The 21,320-nt window shown below is 36.0% G+C and overlaps 1 protein-coding gene across 1 annotated transcript in view; it reads right to left on the bottom strand.

Moving 5' to 3' along the window:
- Nucleotides 1–21,320, bottom strand: part of igsf3 (immunoglobulin superfamily, member 3) — a 125,303-nt gene that overhangs the window by 93,705 nt on the left and 10,278 nt on the right. Inside the window, exon 3 of the mRNA XM_066706529.1 lies at nucleotides 4,319–4,702. Coding sequence (XP_066562626.1) covers nucleotides 4,319–4,702 — 384 coding nt within the window. The remainder of the gene's footprint in view (nucleotides 1–4,318; nucleotides 4,703–21,320) is intronic.

The raw sequence follows: 21,320 nt of genomic DNA on the forward strand, positions 1-21,320 counted from the left end.
TTTTCTAGCAGAAGTTCAACTAACTATGACTGAAGCTGATTTTACAGTTAGAAAACAGTCAATAGTATACTCAGATATTTATTTTAGTTGCTGTTGCATTAACAATGCCAGCAAAATAAATTAATTTCTCATTCAACTGTATCCATTTAATTATCTGAAGAGAAGTAGATCTATTGCTATTTAAAATAAGTTATGGAACTGTGGATCACTATATTTGTTAGTGTAAAGGAAAATCCATTATACATTACATGTTGGTACTCAAAATTTGATTTAATACATTGGAAAAATTGTATATATTACTGAGGCTGTACATTGCTGATTTAAGCATAGCCAAACATACATCACTATGCGTTATGGCTGGGAGTTTGAAAAATGCATCAGGGAACCAACAGGAAAATGCAGCAGATTCTGCTTTTTGGTTTGTTTTGGTTTGGGTTTATTACCGACTCATACCTCTAATGTGTATGCTGCCCCCAGGATCCTATTCAATGATAGGTGATCTATCATCTTAAGGCTTGTTTATCTTAGTTAACATCTTAAATAAAAATAAAACATAATTTATTTGTATGATAGACAAATCCTTATTCCATGGACTTCTGTGCTGACATAGGAAAAGTACCACCAAGGGCATTGCAGCTGATAAAAGCTGCTATCTGATGTCCGAAAAGGAAGGAACAAAACCCTACGGCACTGAAAGATGACTACAACAACGTTATCTCCTACACTGGGCTCCATACATCAAATATACCCTTTACAGCCCTCTTAGTGGTTTAAGATGTGTGCCACACAACCGTATGATAAAATAATCCCCACTGGGTCTTAGTCTTTGGGAATAAACATCCACATGTTCACCCACATTCAGATTGTTGTTCGCGAAAGCTTTTAGCAACCATTTAGATTTTAAGAAAATCTGTCATTTGCTTTTAAATCTTTCCAGAAGGAAAGACCTGCAGGATGTGGGAGGGTATCTCTGTTCAGAGCTGCTTGCCATAATTCACTGAAGGCTTTCTTTCAGTCCTGAACTTTATCAAAATGAGGTTTTGTGAAGATATGCCACAAGAGGCACATTTAAAGAGTTAAAAAGAAATGTAAGTTTCTGCCATATGGGTGTCTATATATTTATTTTACAAGAGCAGATTGCTATGCCTGGGGTATCTCATTCAGTGCCCTGCAGAGTTATGTACTTTTTAAAGTTTTTTTTTAGTTTTTCCCCCTCTCAGAGCACCCTGCAAGGTGCAATAAATATACAATTTCTTGCATGATTCCATGTATTTTCTTTTCTCCAATGTCTCATATTACAGGTGATCTAGGGTATTTGGGGTTGCTCCTACGGGCTTTGTGGGAAATGTCCTAGATGATGAGATCAAAGCAGAATATTGTTTTGTTGAAACGTGTTTTATATGGATCAGATGTTCTCAGACTGTGGTTGCACTATGTAGTTCATTCTAAAAGTAGAAAATAAATGGCACAGCATTCACAACTATGAAGTGTGACCATTTTGTTGCACTTCGTGATCAAGTAGTTTTACCCCTCCAAAGTACTTGTATCTGAAAAAATAACAACCCAACAGCATATCTTAATAATTCAAAAACAGCAGGTATAATTTTTGCCGCATTATCAGTGATGTGCAAAGTTTTCAACTTCATGTTTAAGTGCAGGTAAGCATGACAACAAAAGGCAACCCAGCTGTTATTAAAGCAAGTTGCAACAGCACCAGGGGAGTTGGCTTTTACAGAGATATTGAAGATTCCTGCTAGCACTCTCTCTTTGCAGTATCCATGCCAGAGAAGGTCACTGAAATATTACAAAAAATGGCAAAAACACTGTGATCTGTGATAAATCTTAAACATTCCACCTTTTTGTAGATCAATACTTTATTACATTATTTTTAAAGTGTCAGTCCAACTACTCTTCAGTATTCAGTGCTGGCGAGCTTAACAAGCTCAGACAGTGTGAGACGGAAAACGACTCATTTGGAAATCATCTCAAACTGTCTGATTAAACGGATGAAATATACACAGATTTTATGCATCAATACATGAAAATGAAATAGAATATTAGTAATAGTTTACACACAATGTGTCTCACCACCCAGTACTTCCGTAAATATCAATTCTGAAATCAACAAATATTACCACAGAATGGTAATGTCTTGTAACAAATGTTTAAATGTGCAGGTTACTCAGCTTCTATATACCAACAGACTGAATTCCTCAAAGCATGTTTGCTTAACCTCATCAAAACATGAATCTGGGAAAACTCTAAACTTATCAATTTATTCTCAAATACGTATACCAAGAACAGTACGGATTGCATTATTATGCTATATCATGGTGTCAAATGCATTTTAAGTCAGAGGGCTATAAAGGTGGGTTTAATGAATAGACGATTCTTGTAGTGCACTTTGTACCATGCCCTACTGCAGTATATCTTAAATCTTGCTTATTGTGAAGAGCTCCTCCATAAAATACAAATGAATTGAACTATAAACAACTTACAACTGGTTGAAGATAACACGTCTTTGAAGTATTAACTGCATTGATAAAATCATTTAATTTGAAAGTTTAACAACACTGTTCATCAAAACTGTTTATTGTGCCACAGTTATTACTAGCAATTATGGAAAATGTATGTACATAGACCATGAAAAACAATAATACCACTACACTGGAAGAATTTTCTTAACATTAAGTAACAATTTCTGGGTATCTGCCATTTGGAAACCAACTCAGAAACATGGCCATATATCCATATACAAAGTCTTAACTGTGGTTAAGTTCCAAAAATAGAAAATAAATAAATAAGACTCTATACTAAAATGTTCTGTGTTACTTAAAATTGGAAGAAGAAGAATAGGAACTGAGAGTATACAAACCTAATGGGCAGTTCTATCACAATTATCATGATTTGACAATTCCACAATGGAGTGCAAAACACCTTGTTAACAAAATTAATTGAAAGAGTGAGTACTAAGAATCTTAGTGGGTTGTGGAATTAAGACCTTTGGTCTTACAGAGAGTTGTGTATGGAAGAAGTGAGAGATGACTACTGAAAAAGCAGAGCATCATCATGGTAGTAAAATATTTTCGATCTTAACAATTTGCAACTATATCCCTTTCATATTAATTTAGTTTAAAGACTCTTAATATTATTTGTTCTTTCCTTCCCCCTTTGTCAACTTACAAAATTATACTTGCCATTAAAACAGATGTTTGACATTATGAGTGGAACAGTGTTTTAGCATGTAAACAATGCTGCATAGAGCGGATAAACCACAGTTATGAAAATATGTGATAATGTATGTTCACCATATGTTTAACAATGCTTTTCAATGCTTAGGTATTGTCTGACAAGCTGTCTGCAGCTGCTGTGAGGGAGGAGGACTTAGCCAGTAATGTGATACAAGTGATCAAAGAAATGGGTTAAGAGGTTAGTAATACAGTAGGTCACAGCATGGTCTGCATCTTTTTCATATGAGCTCTTACTAGTATTCCTTATGCCAACAAGTCACATCTATAAAGTGAAGCCAGGCATTCCACCTAATCGCCCGCCACATTCCTTGCATTCGATGTCACAGCCCACCATTAATATGCAATGAAAGTATTTCAGTAATGTCTCCCTAACAAGAAACATACTCCGCAAACATTTCATAATGGATTCATCTGGATTTCCACCAACAACTACTATTGATTCCGTCGCCAAGATAAAACAATTTAGATTAATGAATTCCTTAAAATTCACTGAAAGTTGTAGTTTTTACTAAACTGATAGATGATTAAGCCTGGGAACTGTTTATCCTAAACCCAAATCACTGAAAAGATTCAATGCCTTTATACAATTGGGTTGAACACCATTTTAAACTGGGGATCTGGGAGATGGCAGCACTTTCATGAAGAAGTGTTATTGTACACTCGTGAACCAAGACAGGTGGTGCAGAACATCATAGTCCATGTAATATTCAGCGTATGCTAATAACTTATTAATGAATAATTAATGAAAGAGACAAAAAAGCATGCTCTATTAAGTATTAAATGCATACACAACACCCCTGACTGGATTTCTATGTAGAAATTCACTCCTGGATTGAGTGACAATTTAGAGACCCACAGCCCAATAGCAAATTCCAAACACAATCCTTGTTGGCAGTCTTTCACCAGATAACAGACAAGCCTCATGTCAACTGAACACGGCCATCCAGTATTGGGTTTGGAATAGATTGTAAGGGTGGGCATGTTTTTTATGGGTATTAGCATGATTTTAAAAGTAATTCAAATATCTGAGGAGAACTGGCTAATTGAAAGACTGCAGCACTTCTTACCCGTGAGGTTGGTCCGTGCACTGTAGACGCCCAGGTACTGGCCATCGGTGTTGGGGGTGTAGCACTCAAACTGCCCCAAGTCCTTCAGCTCCAGCTTGGTGATGTGCAGCAGCACAGAGTCTCCGCTCAGCCTCTCAATGTAGATCTCCTGGTTCTTGACCCGCTGGGCATACATGGCGTAGGCGTAGTCGGACTGCATGGTGCTGATGATACGAATCTCCCGATTGGGGGTCGAGGGCAGATACATGGACCACTCGAAATCCTGCACCACACCCTCCTTATAGCCGGTAACATTGCACCAGATGGTGATGTGGGAGCCTTCAGTGCGGTACAGGGGGCCACTCTGCACAGTCACTAACCGCTTTAATGAGGAGCTTGTACCTGCTGGGAATAGAAGAGAGAATATGTTACACACTGGGAGACATTAGATGTGTAACAGCAATTACTACTAGGTCAGCTTCAGGGGTCTTGGTGACTCATTGGGTTTGAGCACAGCGCTAAGAATGCCAAAGTCTAGGGTTTGGTTTTCACCAGCTCACAAACACACGCAAAACACACAAAAATATAAATTCTACCCATTTTATTTATTTTTTTAAATCTATGGTGCAGTAGCATAGATTTTAAAGTGTTATGTTGCATACTGTTATAGTATAGGTGAAAATAAAATCTACCAAACTGAACTTTAATTCAAATGTAAGGTTTGCAAAATATAATTTTGAGGGGTCATTTAAAAAAGTCCAACACCCAAGTAAATGCATTTCTTAATGTCTAGTGTATTGTATTTCCTTTTAAATAATCAGCTGCCACTACATCCTCAGTGTTCATTCACTAGTGTGATTTTTCATTAATGCACAATAAACAACTATTATATACAAAAATCAATCCCATACAGGTATACATACAAGTACCTGGAGACATTTCAAAACATTCATCATTTTCCATCATGCATTGTGGCAGTTAGGTTGTAACAAAAACTTTGTACGTTTTGTATATAAATTACATAATTTGTGAATAGGAAAATACCTATAAAATGTAAAACCAGGAAAAGACTACTACTATAATATGCCCTCTTGTACTGCTCAGGTGGTTAAAAGTTATTTCCCCCCCCCCCCACCTCCATAGTCCATCATCCTCTAGGTGCAAACGGGCGATCATCCTGCTCTTTCCTTCATTCACTTGCATCTCTTATTTCCATCTGTCTCCAAATCGGCTCAAAACGGATGTCAAGCTGTCTCTATAATCTGCCTCGTCTCCTGACAGACCAAATCCAACTTATTTATTTGGTTTAAAATATTTACACAATATCTAGGGCACAGCTCATGGAAATCTACACCATCTTATACCCCGGTAGCTGCCCGCTGACAGGGGCAGGCACTGTACAGTCAGTAACACGTCTGTGTTCTGATACTGTATCTTTCACCTCCAGCTATTAATAATCCTGAAGATGCTCGCTTGCATCCAGAGAGGGTGTCTCATCAGTGCATCTGAAAAATCTTCATTATAGGTTGGCAGGGAGCCAGATCATTGTGAAGGGGGTAATTACTTCACAGTTCATATTGCTGGCAGACACCAAGCTTCCTAATTCGAAGTTTACGTGTGTCGAATCAGAACTTCACACACACACCCCTCTGAAACATTGTCACTAAAACGTCAAGCTTCCTCTGATAACGATTGTTCCAAAACTGATGGATTTTCTTCTTCCTGGGTCGGTGATCGTTGACATCCTTTTTCAGTTACATGCCTATATTGTTTGATGTGCCCTTTTACAATGAAGTCATTTAAACTGGTTGTGCATACCCCATTTCTAGGCTTCATTCTAAAACTGCAAGAACACAGTATCTAAATAAAAGCCATCACTCGAAAGCTACATTAATTTAACATACGGATTACTCTTGTTTTCAAGCCTTCTGAGGCAGAATGCCAAGTTTATAGTGGGGCAGCTTTAAACGTTTCTGTACCAAAGGTTAAACAAGTGGCAAATGTAATTGACTTAGCACTTAATCTGTAATGGAACCCAAAGTTGCCTTAGCAAACAGTGCTACCTGCTGCAACTTGCTTTTCTTCCAGTTTTGGAAAACATACAACAAACACCCTCGTTTGGCCTGTATATCTTTATTATTATTAATATTATTTATTTCTTGGCAGACGTCCTCATCCAAAATTTAAGTGCAATACAAAGTGAGTATTATCCTTAGTCATGGAGTATAGAATACAGTGCACTATTGTTTTTGTGTTTGTTTTGCCAGGTGTCAGGATTATTTCCTCTAACAGAACAAAACAGGCATCCAAGACAACATCAGAAGTAAGTGGTGTTTAATCTCATTTAAGGGAGCTCACAGGCACCACGAAGCACTGCCAAAAGTGTTATAGATTGTAGAAATAAGCTTCCAAAGTACCATGTTGTGTTGTGGGTCTTAAGAATATATAAGTAGTGGGAAGAAAAAATAAGACTTAAGGATCTTTAAGCATGGTAGGTATCTGAGAGAAAGAGGGGGGAAAATAACCACGGTATTATAAATTATTGATCTCAAACAAAACAAAGCACAGTGTGTGTAGCCATCCAATAAATTTGTCTTTTCTGACTAGAATCCTGTACTATCAAAAGAACCTGAAGTCTTGTCGGCTGTAGGTTTTGTGAAGCGGCTGATATTTAATTGACCTAGACATTTCAGAGCATTTCTCTTTACAGAATTTCCCTGTCAGTCTCTGTGCTCCTTGTGAAAAGAAAAATAACAGAAAAGAGAAAAAAACAAAACTGTACGAGTCTTTGTGTATAAAAACTTTTAACAGCCTGCGTCTTCGTGAAGCATTGCCTCATCTTTGGTGCGATGGTGAGCTCTATGTATAGTGTCTTGTACCGCTCTCCCGGGGTTTCTTGGGTCAGTTCTTTCTTAGGTAACATCTTTCTAAGGTCACTTATAAAGCACAGCACTGTGTCTGACCTACATGAAAAGGGTTACCTGTCGTACAACACCGAGACATCTAGTGAGATTCCCACATTGCACTGGGGCCATAACTTCCAGTGCATTTCAAACCAAAGCAATAGGGTAATGTGAAGATGGCTAATAAGTGAGCTGTCTATCATGTCAGTAGCAGAATATCTATTAGTTATTAATGCTCAGCAGTGGGGAATAGTGCTGGGAAGAAGCAAAGTTGCAACACTCAGCAACACAAGAGGAGAGATTGAATATATTTAGTCATTGTCAGCAAGATATCTTGTAACCAAGTTAATAAATATTGGTATATTTAATATACCCTCCATAGTCATTGCACTGGCTGTTTGTTTTCCCTTAATTATGCTCCGCAAGCATGAATACAGATTTATGTAATATTAATTAACACCCCCTGCAATAACCCTGGAGTATATAGTTTTAAACTAAATTGTTCTAGCTCTTTGAATCTTTTGTTAAATTGCCGTGTCAACCAATATCCAGAATTGGTAACTGCGATGCAATGAGTGCAATGGGCAATACCATAATTCTTACGCTTTACCTAAATTTAAATTAGGTGCCATTTAAAGTCACAGCTATATGAAAGCCAAAGTTCAAGTTGTTAATTAAAAAAAAAAAAAAAATGAAAAAGCAGTATATTTTGGAGTTTTGCCTCACCCCTCTTAACCACAGCTAATTCAAGCCGAATTAAGAAGAAATAAAACTTCAAAATAATAGTGCAAATTAAAAACTTTGCCTTTTAAATTACTGAAAATGTGAATGTTTCACAACAGATTTAGGAACACACGTGGAAGAGTATGACTTGACACATGTGTCAGTACAGTAGGAAAACAGAGCCCATGTCAAAATCTAGGAATTATTTATTTATTTAAATCCTATTCCTTCAAAAATAGAGGATACACTATTGCTGCATGTCTCACTGAGAGGCAGTCATGTCAGGAATACTTTTCAACATTGTCAGGAGCCTAAGTTGCCTCACACAAACTGCTTTGAAGCTCTGAAGTGACATGAGTCTGTTTGACATGAAGTCTGATGTCAGTTATGATGAATGCATTTGCTGTGAAGCATAGTTGTGACCTCAAGCGTTTTTTCTGGGAAAACCCAAGCCTTGTAGTAATATGGGGCCGGCCATAAAGAGTCTGTCTGGAATGGATATGCTGACTCAACGCAAATGTCCAGAACAGGTCATCAAGGCCAGTGGTTACAGTAAGTCCTGGTTCATTATTGACACACTCCATAATTAATGAGATGGCATTTTAAAAAACAGTGAAAACTCACTCTCATTCTTTTCCCAAAAATCAATGCCCTTTTAGAAAACATTTAAAACTACGAACATTAATTACCTAAAGGTATGGAAGTTCTATCTTTCAGAACAAAATATACAAAGTTACTACCAATTTAATGGTTTTACTTTATGAAAATAATTGTAATTCTAATTGCCAAATCAAGAAAATAATTAAATAAAAGCACTGTTCCTGTGTGAGTACAACGTCTTCATAATTATCACTATGATTGTCATTTTTGTGATTCAATAAGTCAAACTCACTCTTAAATTAATTTTGTGATTTTTAGGGAATGTTAAATCCAATTAGTGCAATAAAACCACACTTAATTTTATGACAATGAGATCATTCAGAGGAGAGGGTATTCTCCGTCTGATCTCCTCGAATCAAATTGGTGATACCACTGTCAGTTTCTGGTACCATCACTTTCAGTTAGTGAGAGAATAAGGCATTTTTTTTATTTTTTTTAGCCAATGAGTATGCAATGTTTTTAATGATCACTATTAAACAGTCAAGAAAAGACTGATATCCTGATTTTAAATCTATAGTTTGACTATGTCAAATCAGTCACACAACCAGACTTATAAAAGGGGAACTAAGGCATGTGAACCATGTGCTCCAAATGCTCAGCCATACAGGACCACATCAATCCCACAATAAAGAAGAACGGTTGGACAGTAAGTGCTGTTACAAAGGGACATGTCCGCTTGATAAAATAATATTGTGACTTCTTAATAGCAAATATCAAAGCTTAAGTATATAGAACACATTTAACCATAACTAACAGAATTACTTTTTGTGGAATTGCACAATCTATAATAAATAAAAAAATATTAGTGGCTAACAGCTATCCTTAAAAAATAGTGAACTAAAGGGGGAAATAAAATCAATATAAGCCAGCGAAGCGAAAGCTCTGAGGGATATGTAATAGGAGAGAATGCATGCAGGACGCATGCCAATTGAGAGCAATAACATATCATTAGTTCACGATGACTTAACAGACCTTCAAAAAGACTGGCATGGGAACCAAGTGTAGCATTTTTCTCCGCAACGAGACAGTTATTAAGACCTATTGTTTAGACTACCACAGAGCAGACACAGAGTGCTTTTTAGAACGGCACCTTTCCACATGGACTCACAGGCTCAGTGTAAACCTTGGGACTCGGAAAGATTCACACTGCCAGACAGTACAGAACTTCAAAGTAATGAGTTGACAAGGCTCATTTCCACCCACATGCTATGCTGATTGCATGAAGACAACCTTAGCAGCATGTTATTCACTTTTGACAGTTACAACTTGTACTACAGGGGACGACATTTGCATATTAATCCTAATAATTTGTGACAAAAATCAGTACATTGGTTTGGGTTAGTTGGGTTAGTAATAAGGTTAGTCTTGTTTCTACTTATACAAACAGTATATGAATATATAAATTGAGAGGAATGTACTGCAGGTTTGAAGCAAAAACGAATGCATTGCTGAAGGTCACATCACAAAGCTCAATATTCATGAGTTAATGATTTGGTTTTTTTTAAATCACAGAATTAAATCCCACAGTAATAAATGGAGAGAAGCCACTTCTTCCAAAATTAAGTGGAAAATCAGGATGGTATTGCAACTACAATGTGCAGGAATTGCATTCTAGTCTTACAACAAATACATCACTTAAAATCATTTTAAAAACTCACAAACTGGCAGGCTAATTATAGAAATTTTAGATCGGAGACAACACTGCACATTATAAACACAAATAAAACTTAAATCTGATAATATTGGTGGATATTTTGTCTTGTCATTATAAACAGTAAGTGACTTCCTTCTACATGAGACAGGTGGGTAGAGTTTGGTCATCTATTGGGACATCTAGACATGACTCATATTCCACAAAGACAATACCCTCTTTCAGTCAGCCTGCTGAGTTTAAGTGGAGAAAAGTTTCTCACAGCAATAAATGCTTGGGAAAAAAACTAGGCTATTACTAATAGACACAAACTGTATATGATATTTAGTTTGTGTTCATTATTAGAATGCTAATGTAAATATTTTATCGTATTACAATTTCAAAATGTAAACGAATCAAATAAGTAAATGAAAAATGCAAAGTGCCATTAAAAATCCTTCACAGAGAAATCATGAGTTCAATATAAAATCAATGGTAAATTCAATGCATGAAAATGTACTCGGTGGGGTCTTCTGCTGTTGTAGCCCACCCGCCTCAAGGTTGTACGTGTTGTGGCTTCACAAATGCTTTGCTGCATACCTCGGTTGTAACGAGTGGTTATCTCAGTCAAAGTTGCTCTTCTATCAGCTTGAATCAGTCGGCCCATTCTCCTCTGACCTCTAGCATCAACAAGGCATTTTCGCCCACAGGACTGCCGCATACTGGATGTTTTTCCCTTTTCACACCATTCTTTGTAAACCCTAGAAATGGTTGTGCGTGAAAATCCCAGTAACTGAGCAGATTGTGAAATACTCAGACCGGCCCGTCTGGCACCAACAACCATGCCACGCTCAAAATTGCTTAAATCACCTTTCTTTCCCATTCAGACATTCAGTTTGGAGTTCAGGAGATTGTCTTGACCAGGACCACACCCCTAAATGCATTGAAGCAACTGCCATGTGATTGGTTGGTTAGATAATTGCATTAATGAGAAATTGAACAGGTGTTCCTAATAATCCTTTAGGTGAGTGTATACATTACTGGCAAGATGAAAATCAATTATATTACATGGAGAATATAATTATCCACACGGTTTATACAATTTCTATTGTTGTTTGAAGGTCTCACAAAGTACCAAACCAGATCATTTTAAAGAAATGATTGTCAGTTATAAAAAATAATTCTGAAATATAGAAATGTCTGCTTTTAACATCACCACTTTTCAAGATGAATTCACATTTCCATAATGGCCATATGGAACTGGAATAAAACCAAAAGCAAAGCTTCTCTGCCAGACAGAGCCGACACAGCCTAGTCATCAGGACACGGGCCACTGGGACAGGTCTCCCTCCCCTGGTCCCAAGTCATTCAATATTTAGCTCCAGGATGCGGAAGAGGGAAAATATGAATATTTGGGTATATTGTTTTCCCCCCAAGATTCTATAACTGGATACTTAAGATTTAATTTTGTGTTTTTTAAGCAATGCAAGATCCCCAAGAAATATACATGGTCCTTAACAAACCATTTTACAATGGTTGTCGCCCATGAAAAGACAAAACATTGTCAGACAAGTCTACTACTACTTCTCCGGTAATGGTATTTTACTATAAATTGCCAACAAAAAAATATGTTTAACAATAAAAATATTTAATTGGACAGAGTAGCTATATTATGCATTTTGAATGTGATATTCAAAAATAATATAATACTCAAGAAAAGCGAATATTAAAGTTATCAGCAGAGCAAGCAATTTTCTCGCTGTTCTCAGTCAACCATAGGATGAATGTCAGAGTTAATAACATGCCACACAACCAAGTCATTTGGAAACGGGAAGCACAAGAACTAAACTGAACTCGCAATGATATTACCTTCTAAGCTCTATAGCTTCACCGGTCTTTTTCTCTCAGGGGAGGAATGAAATGTATTAGGGTTTCTAACACAGTTGTACATAACAAAAATAAATTCACTGGTAGAAGATATTACTCAGGACAGGATGCTGGCAAACATTCCTACAATCACACCATTTCTGTAAGAACTACAATCCCAATGCCTATAGCTAGTTGTTAAGACTATTGCTCATATTGTTGTTAATAGTATACTGTAAACTCTACCAATTCAGATTCCTGATATTTCTAATATGTCTTTTCACAATAATTTGAGGAAAATGTAAAGATTGCTATGAGGTAATGTATATTAATATTAGATAGGAACTAAACCATTCAAAGACACTGCTCAAAGGCTTCAAAATAATGGAATTAAGAATCTAAAAAAAAAAAATCTTTAGTAATACAAAGAATAACAGAAACTGATACAACTTCAATATGTTGACAAACTTGTTCTGGACACCGAGGTAGTACAAACCTCACCAGACCCAATTTTATAATTGTCTCTCTCTTAAGAGCGGTTTTCAAACAATGCACAAGTCTTTTTTCCTCATCCAAAAGGTAAACTGTCCTTTTTCTTTTACTTTTTTTTTTTGCATTAAAAACAGAACTTGTATCAAATTTTTATGCTTTTCTGCCTCCATTGTTCACAACTCAAATGAAAGAATTCATGCACATGTCTTCTTTCATTTGTAGAGATCTAAACCTTTTCAGTGAGGATTTACAGCCTTGAAAGACTTCAAAGGGTTGAACACTGTGGATGTCTGTAAAGCCTGTCAGTGAAATTACAATCCCTCTGCCTGAGCTATTGCACTGATAGACACTTCTACCTGCCTAAAGTACTATTGGCCTGTAATAAATAAATAATTCCATGAATGGCCGCCACAATCAAATAACCTCACATTTCACACATTTCGAAGTTCTATTAAAGAGATGTCTTCTTTTACAAATACTCTTAGACTTGACGTCTAAATAATGTTAAATATCCTCCAGGTTTAGGTTTCAATCCTAATACATTCCTTAACAAAATTATAATGCTCCATATTAATTTTGTGATAATACAAATAGCTGCTGAATCAATAGGCCTACAGCTTGTCTTCACTTTCAATAAACCTTTTTATGGTTAAAATGAATAAATGCTGAAGTATTAATGAAAAAATTAAGCTAATGCACTGTAATCTGTCAGCTATCCTCATGCAGTATTAGTGTATTTTAGTACTGGATAATTGTTGATTAAATCTTTGAAGTGATCAAAAACATTTTCTATTTCTTATAACATTTTTGATCATTTTTTTCTAAATCCTTTTGAAACTAATTATTATGGCATTAAGGAAAGGAATAAAGAGATACATTTGAAGCAACATTAATTCAACTTCACGACTTTACTGTAACATAACCAAGCATGATATTTAAAGGGTTCATTTAAGGTCACATGGTCACATTCTATGAAGCTTTCAGAAACATTTGAGAAGAACAAGATGCCATTTGAGTTAATAAAGCACTAATCTAATACATCTTAGAAAATAATATATATTTCATCATTTGGGAATCCTGACAGGTAAGCAAAGGTGTTTTATATTACATATATCTAATATGTTACATTAAGTGTTATTTCATTTCATTATTATAAGTACATTGGGCTGGAGTGTGGAGGTAACTATGTAAAAATAATGTGATAGTGTAACAATTATATATACTACTAATAATAATTAAATAATTATTATAGTCTTTAATTTTTCCAATTAGTCACATCTATCAGATCAAAACCATTGGATTTTAATGTGGCATTCAACAGATATTCTAATGACTAAATGTCTAATGATCCTCTATATCTGATCAGTGTCATACAGAAAAAAATACAAAGATAAAAAAGAAGAAAAAGTAGTCTGCTAAAATTATTTTAAAGTTTTGCATATCTTTACATTTCCGGAGAAGACACGAAGGGAGACTTGTGAAATCACTGCACACACTTGCTGGTAGCCGGAGTCCTGCTTTAATCTGTTATTAGAAAAGTCAGCCAGCACATTTGACCAAAAAAACTTAATGCAAGCTGTTGGGAAATCGTAAAAGGATTATTCTAAAAAAAAAAAAAAAGATAATCCAATCAAGTGCAGAACATATCTTATCCAAAGAAAACTGCAATGGATTCATTAACACCTGAGATGATTACCATAATCCTCTCTGCCACAATCTTGAAAGCCACTTTCTTCGCACCTGAATTGGTGTTATCAAAGCCTAGCGTGAAAGGGGCCCAATAACAAGACAAGGGAATAACATTCTGTGTGCTGGCTGTCTTTTTTCGTTTTTTTTTTTTTTTAATGGCCGGCAAAAACATAAAATACCTCTTAGAATGGTTCTCAATCAGAACCTACTTTACAAATTAACTTTGGCTGCAGATGACACATACAAATGACCCTTCTTTGTTACAAATAAGTCAGTAAATAAAAAAAAGGTATAACATAAATGAAAGACATGACTTCTGAAAGGATGAAAAAAGACGAGAAAGAACTGAGTATTTTGAAATTGCACTTCAGTGTTGTAGAAAAGACAGCATTTGTCCAGTGCTGTTGTAGCATTTTACAGCCAGTGTTGTAAAAAAGAGGTTCTGGAGTGATTTCTACAGGGACCCTTCATCTCATTAGTGTGTTCAGATTTCTACGACTCCAAAAAACAAAAACAAAAAATAGCTTTACATCTTAAGAGACTTGAATTTCACCATCATTCTGTGTACTGTATTGCTAGAGACCTTTTGAGAGAACTCCAGAATGATTTAACTTTCTACTCTGTATTTCTAAGCTGTATTAAATCGGTTTGTTGTTGTTTTTGTTGTCTTTTTTTGTTAGATTTTGTTTTAATTCACATTAAACTTATGTTTTTACCTAATAGTTAATATCAACACCACTGTCATGATTCCACAGTTTTTCACACGTAGGTAGTAATTTCAAAAACATCATGCAGGTGACAAACTCCGTTATATATATAAAATATATAATAACCACTTTTTGAAAATACCAAAAGTAGCCAGCATCTTATCTTGACCCTTTTGAAAATCAGCTAGTGTGAATTTGAACAGGGGTTGGGGACCTTATTATTATCAACATGTTATCAACCTTCCTGAGCTATTTCTTCCCCCCCACCTCCTTTTATGTTTGGTCTATTCTAGCAACCCACAACTGATTTCATTTTACTTAACTGCATCTGCAAAGCTATTTTAAATGACTGTAGAAACAGCTCAGTGTTGAGGCTAAAGCCATAACCCTAATAAGGGAACCCTCTAAAAAACAAATGACAAATGACAGCCCTATAAAACATTGTCAAGTCTGCAATCAATCTTAACTTTAATAAACAAACATGTATGCGTAGATACTTAAAAAAGCACAGATGTAAAGGTTTGATAAAAAACAAAACTGCAATTTTGAAATTCCATCTAGAACCACATCTACTGCAAAGACCTGTATTTCTATAGCAGACTTGAAACAATTACCAGTTTGCAATGCTGCCATGAGTAAACTAGCAAACAAATACATTTTAAACAGTTTGTAGGATTGCCAAAGTAACTTACTTCATAAGAAGCGTGTTCAATTTACATTAAAAACAAAGTTAGATGAAACACATGCCATGTATAGAGTAGTAAAAAAAGGTTTTGAAAAATGTCATCCTTAGATTGTCAGTAGTAAAAGCTAGTTATTTCAAAAGAGCAAAGGTGGCAGTATGGTACAAAATGTATTTCATAATTTTAACAATTTGTAAAAATACAACAGCGTAACTTTGTACCATTAAATTATGACATTGTCAATAGGCACTAGGAAAAATATGGAATGTGACATGAAATACAATGAATGCTTCAAACACCAAACAAATATCGTATTGTCGTTCAAGCTGTATATCACTCAACGGCCATCAAACATCTTAGAATCTAGAATCCTACCTCTAAGAAAAATCCCTGCTTTCGTACTGTACTTGGAAAAAAGATCATACTGTACTTTTTGAGCCTTACATGCGGCCAAAATAGTTCCGTCCCATAGTGCACCTTACAAACGGACAATAATTAATTGTAATACCAACAAAAACATTATGTATTAAATACACAGAGTTCTTTATACACATTTTTACATGTACAATTATTCGAATATCATCTGACATAAATGTTTCCACTACTACTGAGGGTTTAAAAGAAACATCTCCACGGCTCAATAGATATTAAAATGTCTGCCATGCTACTGTATAAGTGCTCCTGTAAAATGAAAAACTTTGAGGCATTGCTTCATGGGGTGGGTGGATGGTTGTTCTCTTGCTCTATTTTTATGCCCTGTGGCGGGTGGGCTTTAAAATGTATTTTTAAACATTAGGGGGGTGGCCGCAGCAGTGGTCGTTCTTGTGGTTTTGTAGAAGCCTGAAAAAGCAATTATGGCTTCATCTTCACCCACAAGGAATGGCATTTATAAACATTCAATCTGGAATAACTACCATACACAGGGTGTAGAGATGGTTTGCTTGTTTTTCTTTATTTTTAATTTACAAACCATCTATTACAATAACTGTAAATGCTCTAGATTTTTGGCTTCAAGGAATACAGGCATCTTAAAAAGCTTTCTGAAAAGAAATGAGTGGTGTGCAAAGTTAAGAGTTTGAATGAGAAAGCTGGTCAGCCTAACCAATTCCGTTACTGATTGGTTCAGTAAATGTACTATTTCAAAGCAACCACAAATACCTAACATTTTAATGATGTCTGTATGTAAGTTTTTCCGATATAAAATATTATACTGGGGAACTTGGTATAGCTTGTGTGCATTCATTTAAACGTGCGTTGATTATGGGGAATTATGCTGAAATAAAATACAAAGAAAATGTCCTAACACTCCTATTTTAATCTAAAACTTTGTGTCTTGTGAAAAGAATAAAGTGTACGATCTTGTAGACAAAGAACTTTAACTTCACTTTTGACGAGAAGCATTGTAATAGGTCTCTCTGTTGGAGGTACATTTCCTAATTATACTTCTTTGCATATGTAATATATTAAGTATATATTATTACATATAAATCATATCTGCTGCTACTACTACAACTGCTTTCAGCAGACAATGGAATTTTTAAAACATGCTACTTGCTCTTTAAAAATAATTTCACACTGGTACAGACCACACATTATACTGTGCATACAAATTAAATTAAATGTTTAGAAAAAAAAAAAAAAGAAATTTTTTTTTAAGAAGATTGATTTTCACTGGCCCGTTGTATTCCACGTCTTTATAAATTGCAATATATATTGCAATGCGTATATATATTATTTTTATTTTTTAACGAGAAATTATATATAGTTTCTAAAACAGCTTTACATTTTTGTTAATTTCATATTCAGTGCATTTTTATATATAAAATATCTTAAGCATTCATATATCTGAAGTCTTCCTAATATTGTGAAATAATGTGATTTACATTTTCCATCATCTAAAGTAGAATGAGTTCAAACAAATCAATCTAACCTAGATTTTATACAAGGCCCTAGTACATTCGGGGGTTAATTATAAGGACCGGACTGCCAAAGCCCCAAGCTGTCAATCAAGCTTCTGCAATGAAGCAGATCTAAAGAATAATTAAGTATTCAACACATCAGTTACTGCTTTATTATAAAATATCCCACACTAATGAGGGCAATTATAGCCTTCCAATTCATGCATTTAGGGGTAAAGCTTAAGCAAAATAGATTGACATTTAAATGGCTGGGAGGCTGTCTCATTCAGCTCTCTTACAAAATGGATATATACACACACAAACACACATATACACCAAGCTTATTTGTCTATGCAAATACTTACCTGAAAATAATACATTTTCCACATTGACGCCAAAGGTTCCTCCCAATTATTATAATTTTTTGGTCCAATTATGTACTCCTGTGTTGTAAGTTATTGATACCAATAGTATAAGATAAAAGAATGGTGACTGAGGGATGGGTTTACTTTTATTATTCCATGAGGTGGCTTGCCAATTATCTAATTGTTCAGTAGATGCATCTGTGAGACTAAGTCATGAGGTTGTTTGAGATCCTAATTATATTTTGTAGTGGCTTGTTTATGTTATCTACACAATCTCCCACAACAACTCCTGTTGTTATCGTTATTGCACAAGACTGCAAGCTGTCATTTTATGAACAGGAATAGAAACTTAAAGCCTTCACCCAAGCTAATCAGTTACTGAATTTTGGCTCTCAACAGTGTTCTATGTGGAGGATCACTGATGACTAAAACAAAATATAGGCTGGTAAAAATAAAAAATAAAACATTATTACAGGCTGTTTATTAATAAGATTATGTTGTGTAACATAATCAACTATGTTTTTAGCAATCAGTTAAATATACATTTTCTGTCGCTTCTAGGAAAAATATGGTATACTTTTCCTTATTTTTTATTTGTCAAAGATTGTCTGAAACTTATTGAACACAAACAGCAAATTACAATATTAGCAGCAATCATTACCAGGAATAATTATTTTGTAATAAAATGGAATCAATGGTAATAAACAGGTATTCGTGTAACATGGACAGACTAAAGTACTGTGTGCTCATGAACAGAATGTGGGACCTTAAAAATTAAAATTAGGCATGTAATAAAGACCAGTGGCATGTTTCAATATCATGAGCAAAGGATAAAGTCTACTATAACAGAAAGTCCCAATCCTGAAAACGAATAATATGCACTCTCACAACAACAATCTCACCTCATCCATCTGAAAAACGTCAGCCGTTTCTGAAAATATTAAGCCTGTTCCCCCAAAAATACAGGCTCTGCATTGCATGTTTGCCAGAAGCAAGTTAACTACCCATGATTTATGTCTCCATTGAGAAACTGTACATTTGAACCAGAGTCGTCGGATTGTACAGCGGCCAATGGCAAACTGGGCCTGTGGGAGGAAGTCTGAATTTGTCACCCAGTGGAGCGCTGCTCAGTGTTGTGAGACGGCAGCTGAGTGCAACACAAGCGGTCTGATTTCCAATTTGCCTTTCTGTCTCGCACATGCATCAGGTCAGCAGCCTCTGGCTTATTTAGTTTGGATCTGATGCTCGTGAATTATTCACAGACTTTCCAGAATTCTTCATTTATTTCTCCATTATTAACACAGATGTGTTTAAAAATTTAAAGTTTATGGCCAATTCATTTCCCATAACCAATTCCCCATCCCATCATTGCCCTCAGTGCACACCAATGTCTGTCTGTGAACACCCCCTTCATTGGCAAATTGGGGCACTCTCACTCCCAGCTGCTCAGCCTACCCCCCACCCCCCCAACACACACACACACACAAACACACACACACACAATCTCCCCATGCCTGGAGATGGTCTAGGCACCAGTCTGAAGGATACATATCCTTGTAAAATCATTATCCCTTGTCAGAGTAACCACTCACTTCCCAGAGGACCATACATAATATACTCTTTGGATTTCAAAACAGAATAAATTATTTTTGTGCCTCTCTCCATTTGTTATACCTGACCAAAGGGGGATTAGAACAAATACTCAAGGGCTTCATTTGAAGTTGTTTATGTTCCATACAGCTGCGACTAAAATAAGCATGCATACGAGAAGGAATTCAACATGGTTATAGACTAGTATCATTGTTTATTCATTCAGAGGTCAGCAAAACTAGAATAAACATCTGTTTAGTCCACTCTCCCCATTCCCAAAAAGAAAATAAGGACAAAACTGTAACACAATCTGAATGCTGTTAATCTTTCAAAATTAATTCACAATTATTGTGGATGATATAGCAATCAATCTACAAATAAATGTATATATGTATATATAACTGGAGTGAAGTTGTTAGTGGAGTTCCACAGGGATCAGTACTAGGGCCTTTGCTTTTTCTAATCTATATTAATAATCAGGACTCTGGGATAGTTAGCAAACTTGTCAAATTTGCAGATGATACTACTATAGGTGGCTCAGCAGATACAATCTCCGCAGCACAGGCTATTCAAAGGGACTTGGATAACATTCAGCTGTGGGCCGACACCTGGCAGATGAATGTGCAATGCAATGTGGACAAGTGCAAGGTATTACATGCAGGTAACAAAAATATTGACTATAATTACACTATGGGAAGAATAGAACTAGATGAAGTATCACATGAGAAAGACATAGGAGTCTACATGGACTCCTCACTTTCTCCATCTGAACAATGCGAGGAAGCAATAAAAAAGGCAAACAGATTATTAGGGTATATTGTCAAAAGTGCAGAATTTAGAACAATTAGAGCTCATCTGGATACTGTGGACAGTTCTGGGCTCCACACTTCAAGAAAGATATCGCTGTTCTAGAGGCAGTTCAGAGGAGAGCAACCAGACTTATTCCAGGTCTGAAGGGAATGTCCTACTGAGAGACTGAGGAACTGAACCTTTTCATCCTGGAACAGAGGAAACTACATGGGGACTTGATTCAAGTCTTCAAAATCATGAAAGGCATCAACCACATCAAACCAGAGGAGCTTTTCTAGATTAGCAGGGACACACGCACCCGGGGACACAAACGGAAATTGGGCTTCAAGGCATTCAAAACGGAAAACAGGAGACACTTCTTCACACAGAGAGTAGTCACAATCTGGAACAAACTCCCCAGCGATGTGGTTGAAGCTGAAAATTTGGGAACATTTAAAAATAGACTTGGACCACTTAGTTATTAATGGACACCAAATGAGCACGATGGGTCGAATGGCCTGCTCTCATTTGTAAACTCTTATGTTCTTCTGATGTTCTTATTGTGATTCTTTAACTCTTCTCCCTCTCCAAATCTCTGACACTTCAGAATCTGGAAATGCATCAAAGATGTGCCGTGTTGTCACACAGTTTAGGAGGATATGGACATCTCGATAGAAAGCCATCATTCAGGAAATGGGAATTCAGCCAGTTTGGTGGCAGCTTGACACTTGCTCCCACAATTGAAACCTATGATTCTGTTCTGGAAGGTGTCAATCACCCCACCATATCTCACCATCAAAGAGGACATGAGGTCATAAATCCTATGACCACTAGTTGATGAGCAGCCAATCAGCAGCATCAATCCCATGTGGGATCCACCAACGAGGAATGTACGATGAAAGCGGCTGGACCAAATTTGAAACCAAATTCAATATTAGCTAATAATATAGCGGATTGACATCTAGTCTACATTTAACGCAGTTGTGCCCAATCATTAATTGAAAGGTCTCCTATGAGCAACATATGGG

The sequence above is a fragment of the Amia ocellicauda genome, chromosome 6 (genome assembly GCF_036373705.1).
Source record: "Amia ocellicauda isolate fAmiCal2 chromosome 6, fAmiCal2.hap1, whole genome shotgun sequence".
NCBI lineage: Eukaryota > Metazoa > Chordata > Actinopteri > Amiiformes > Amiidae > Amia > Amia ocellicauda.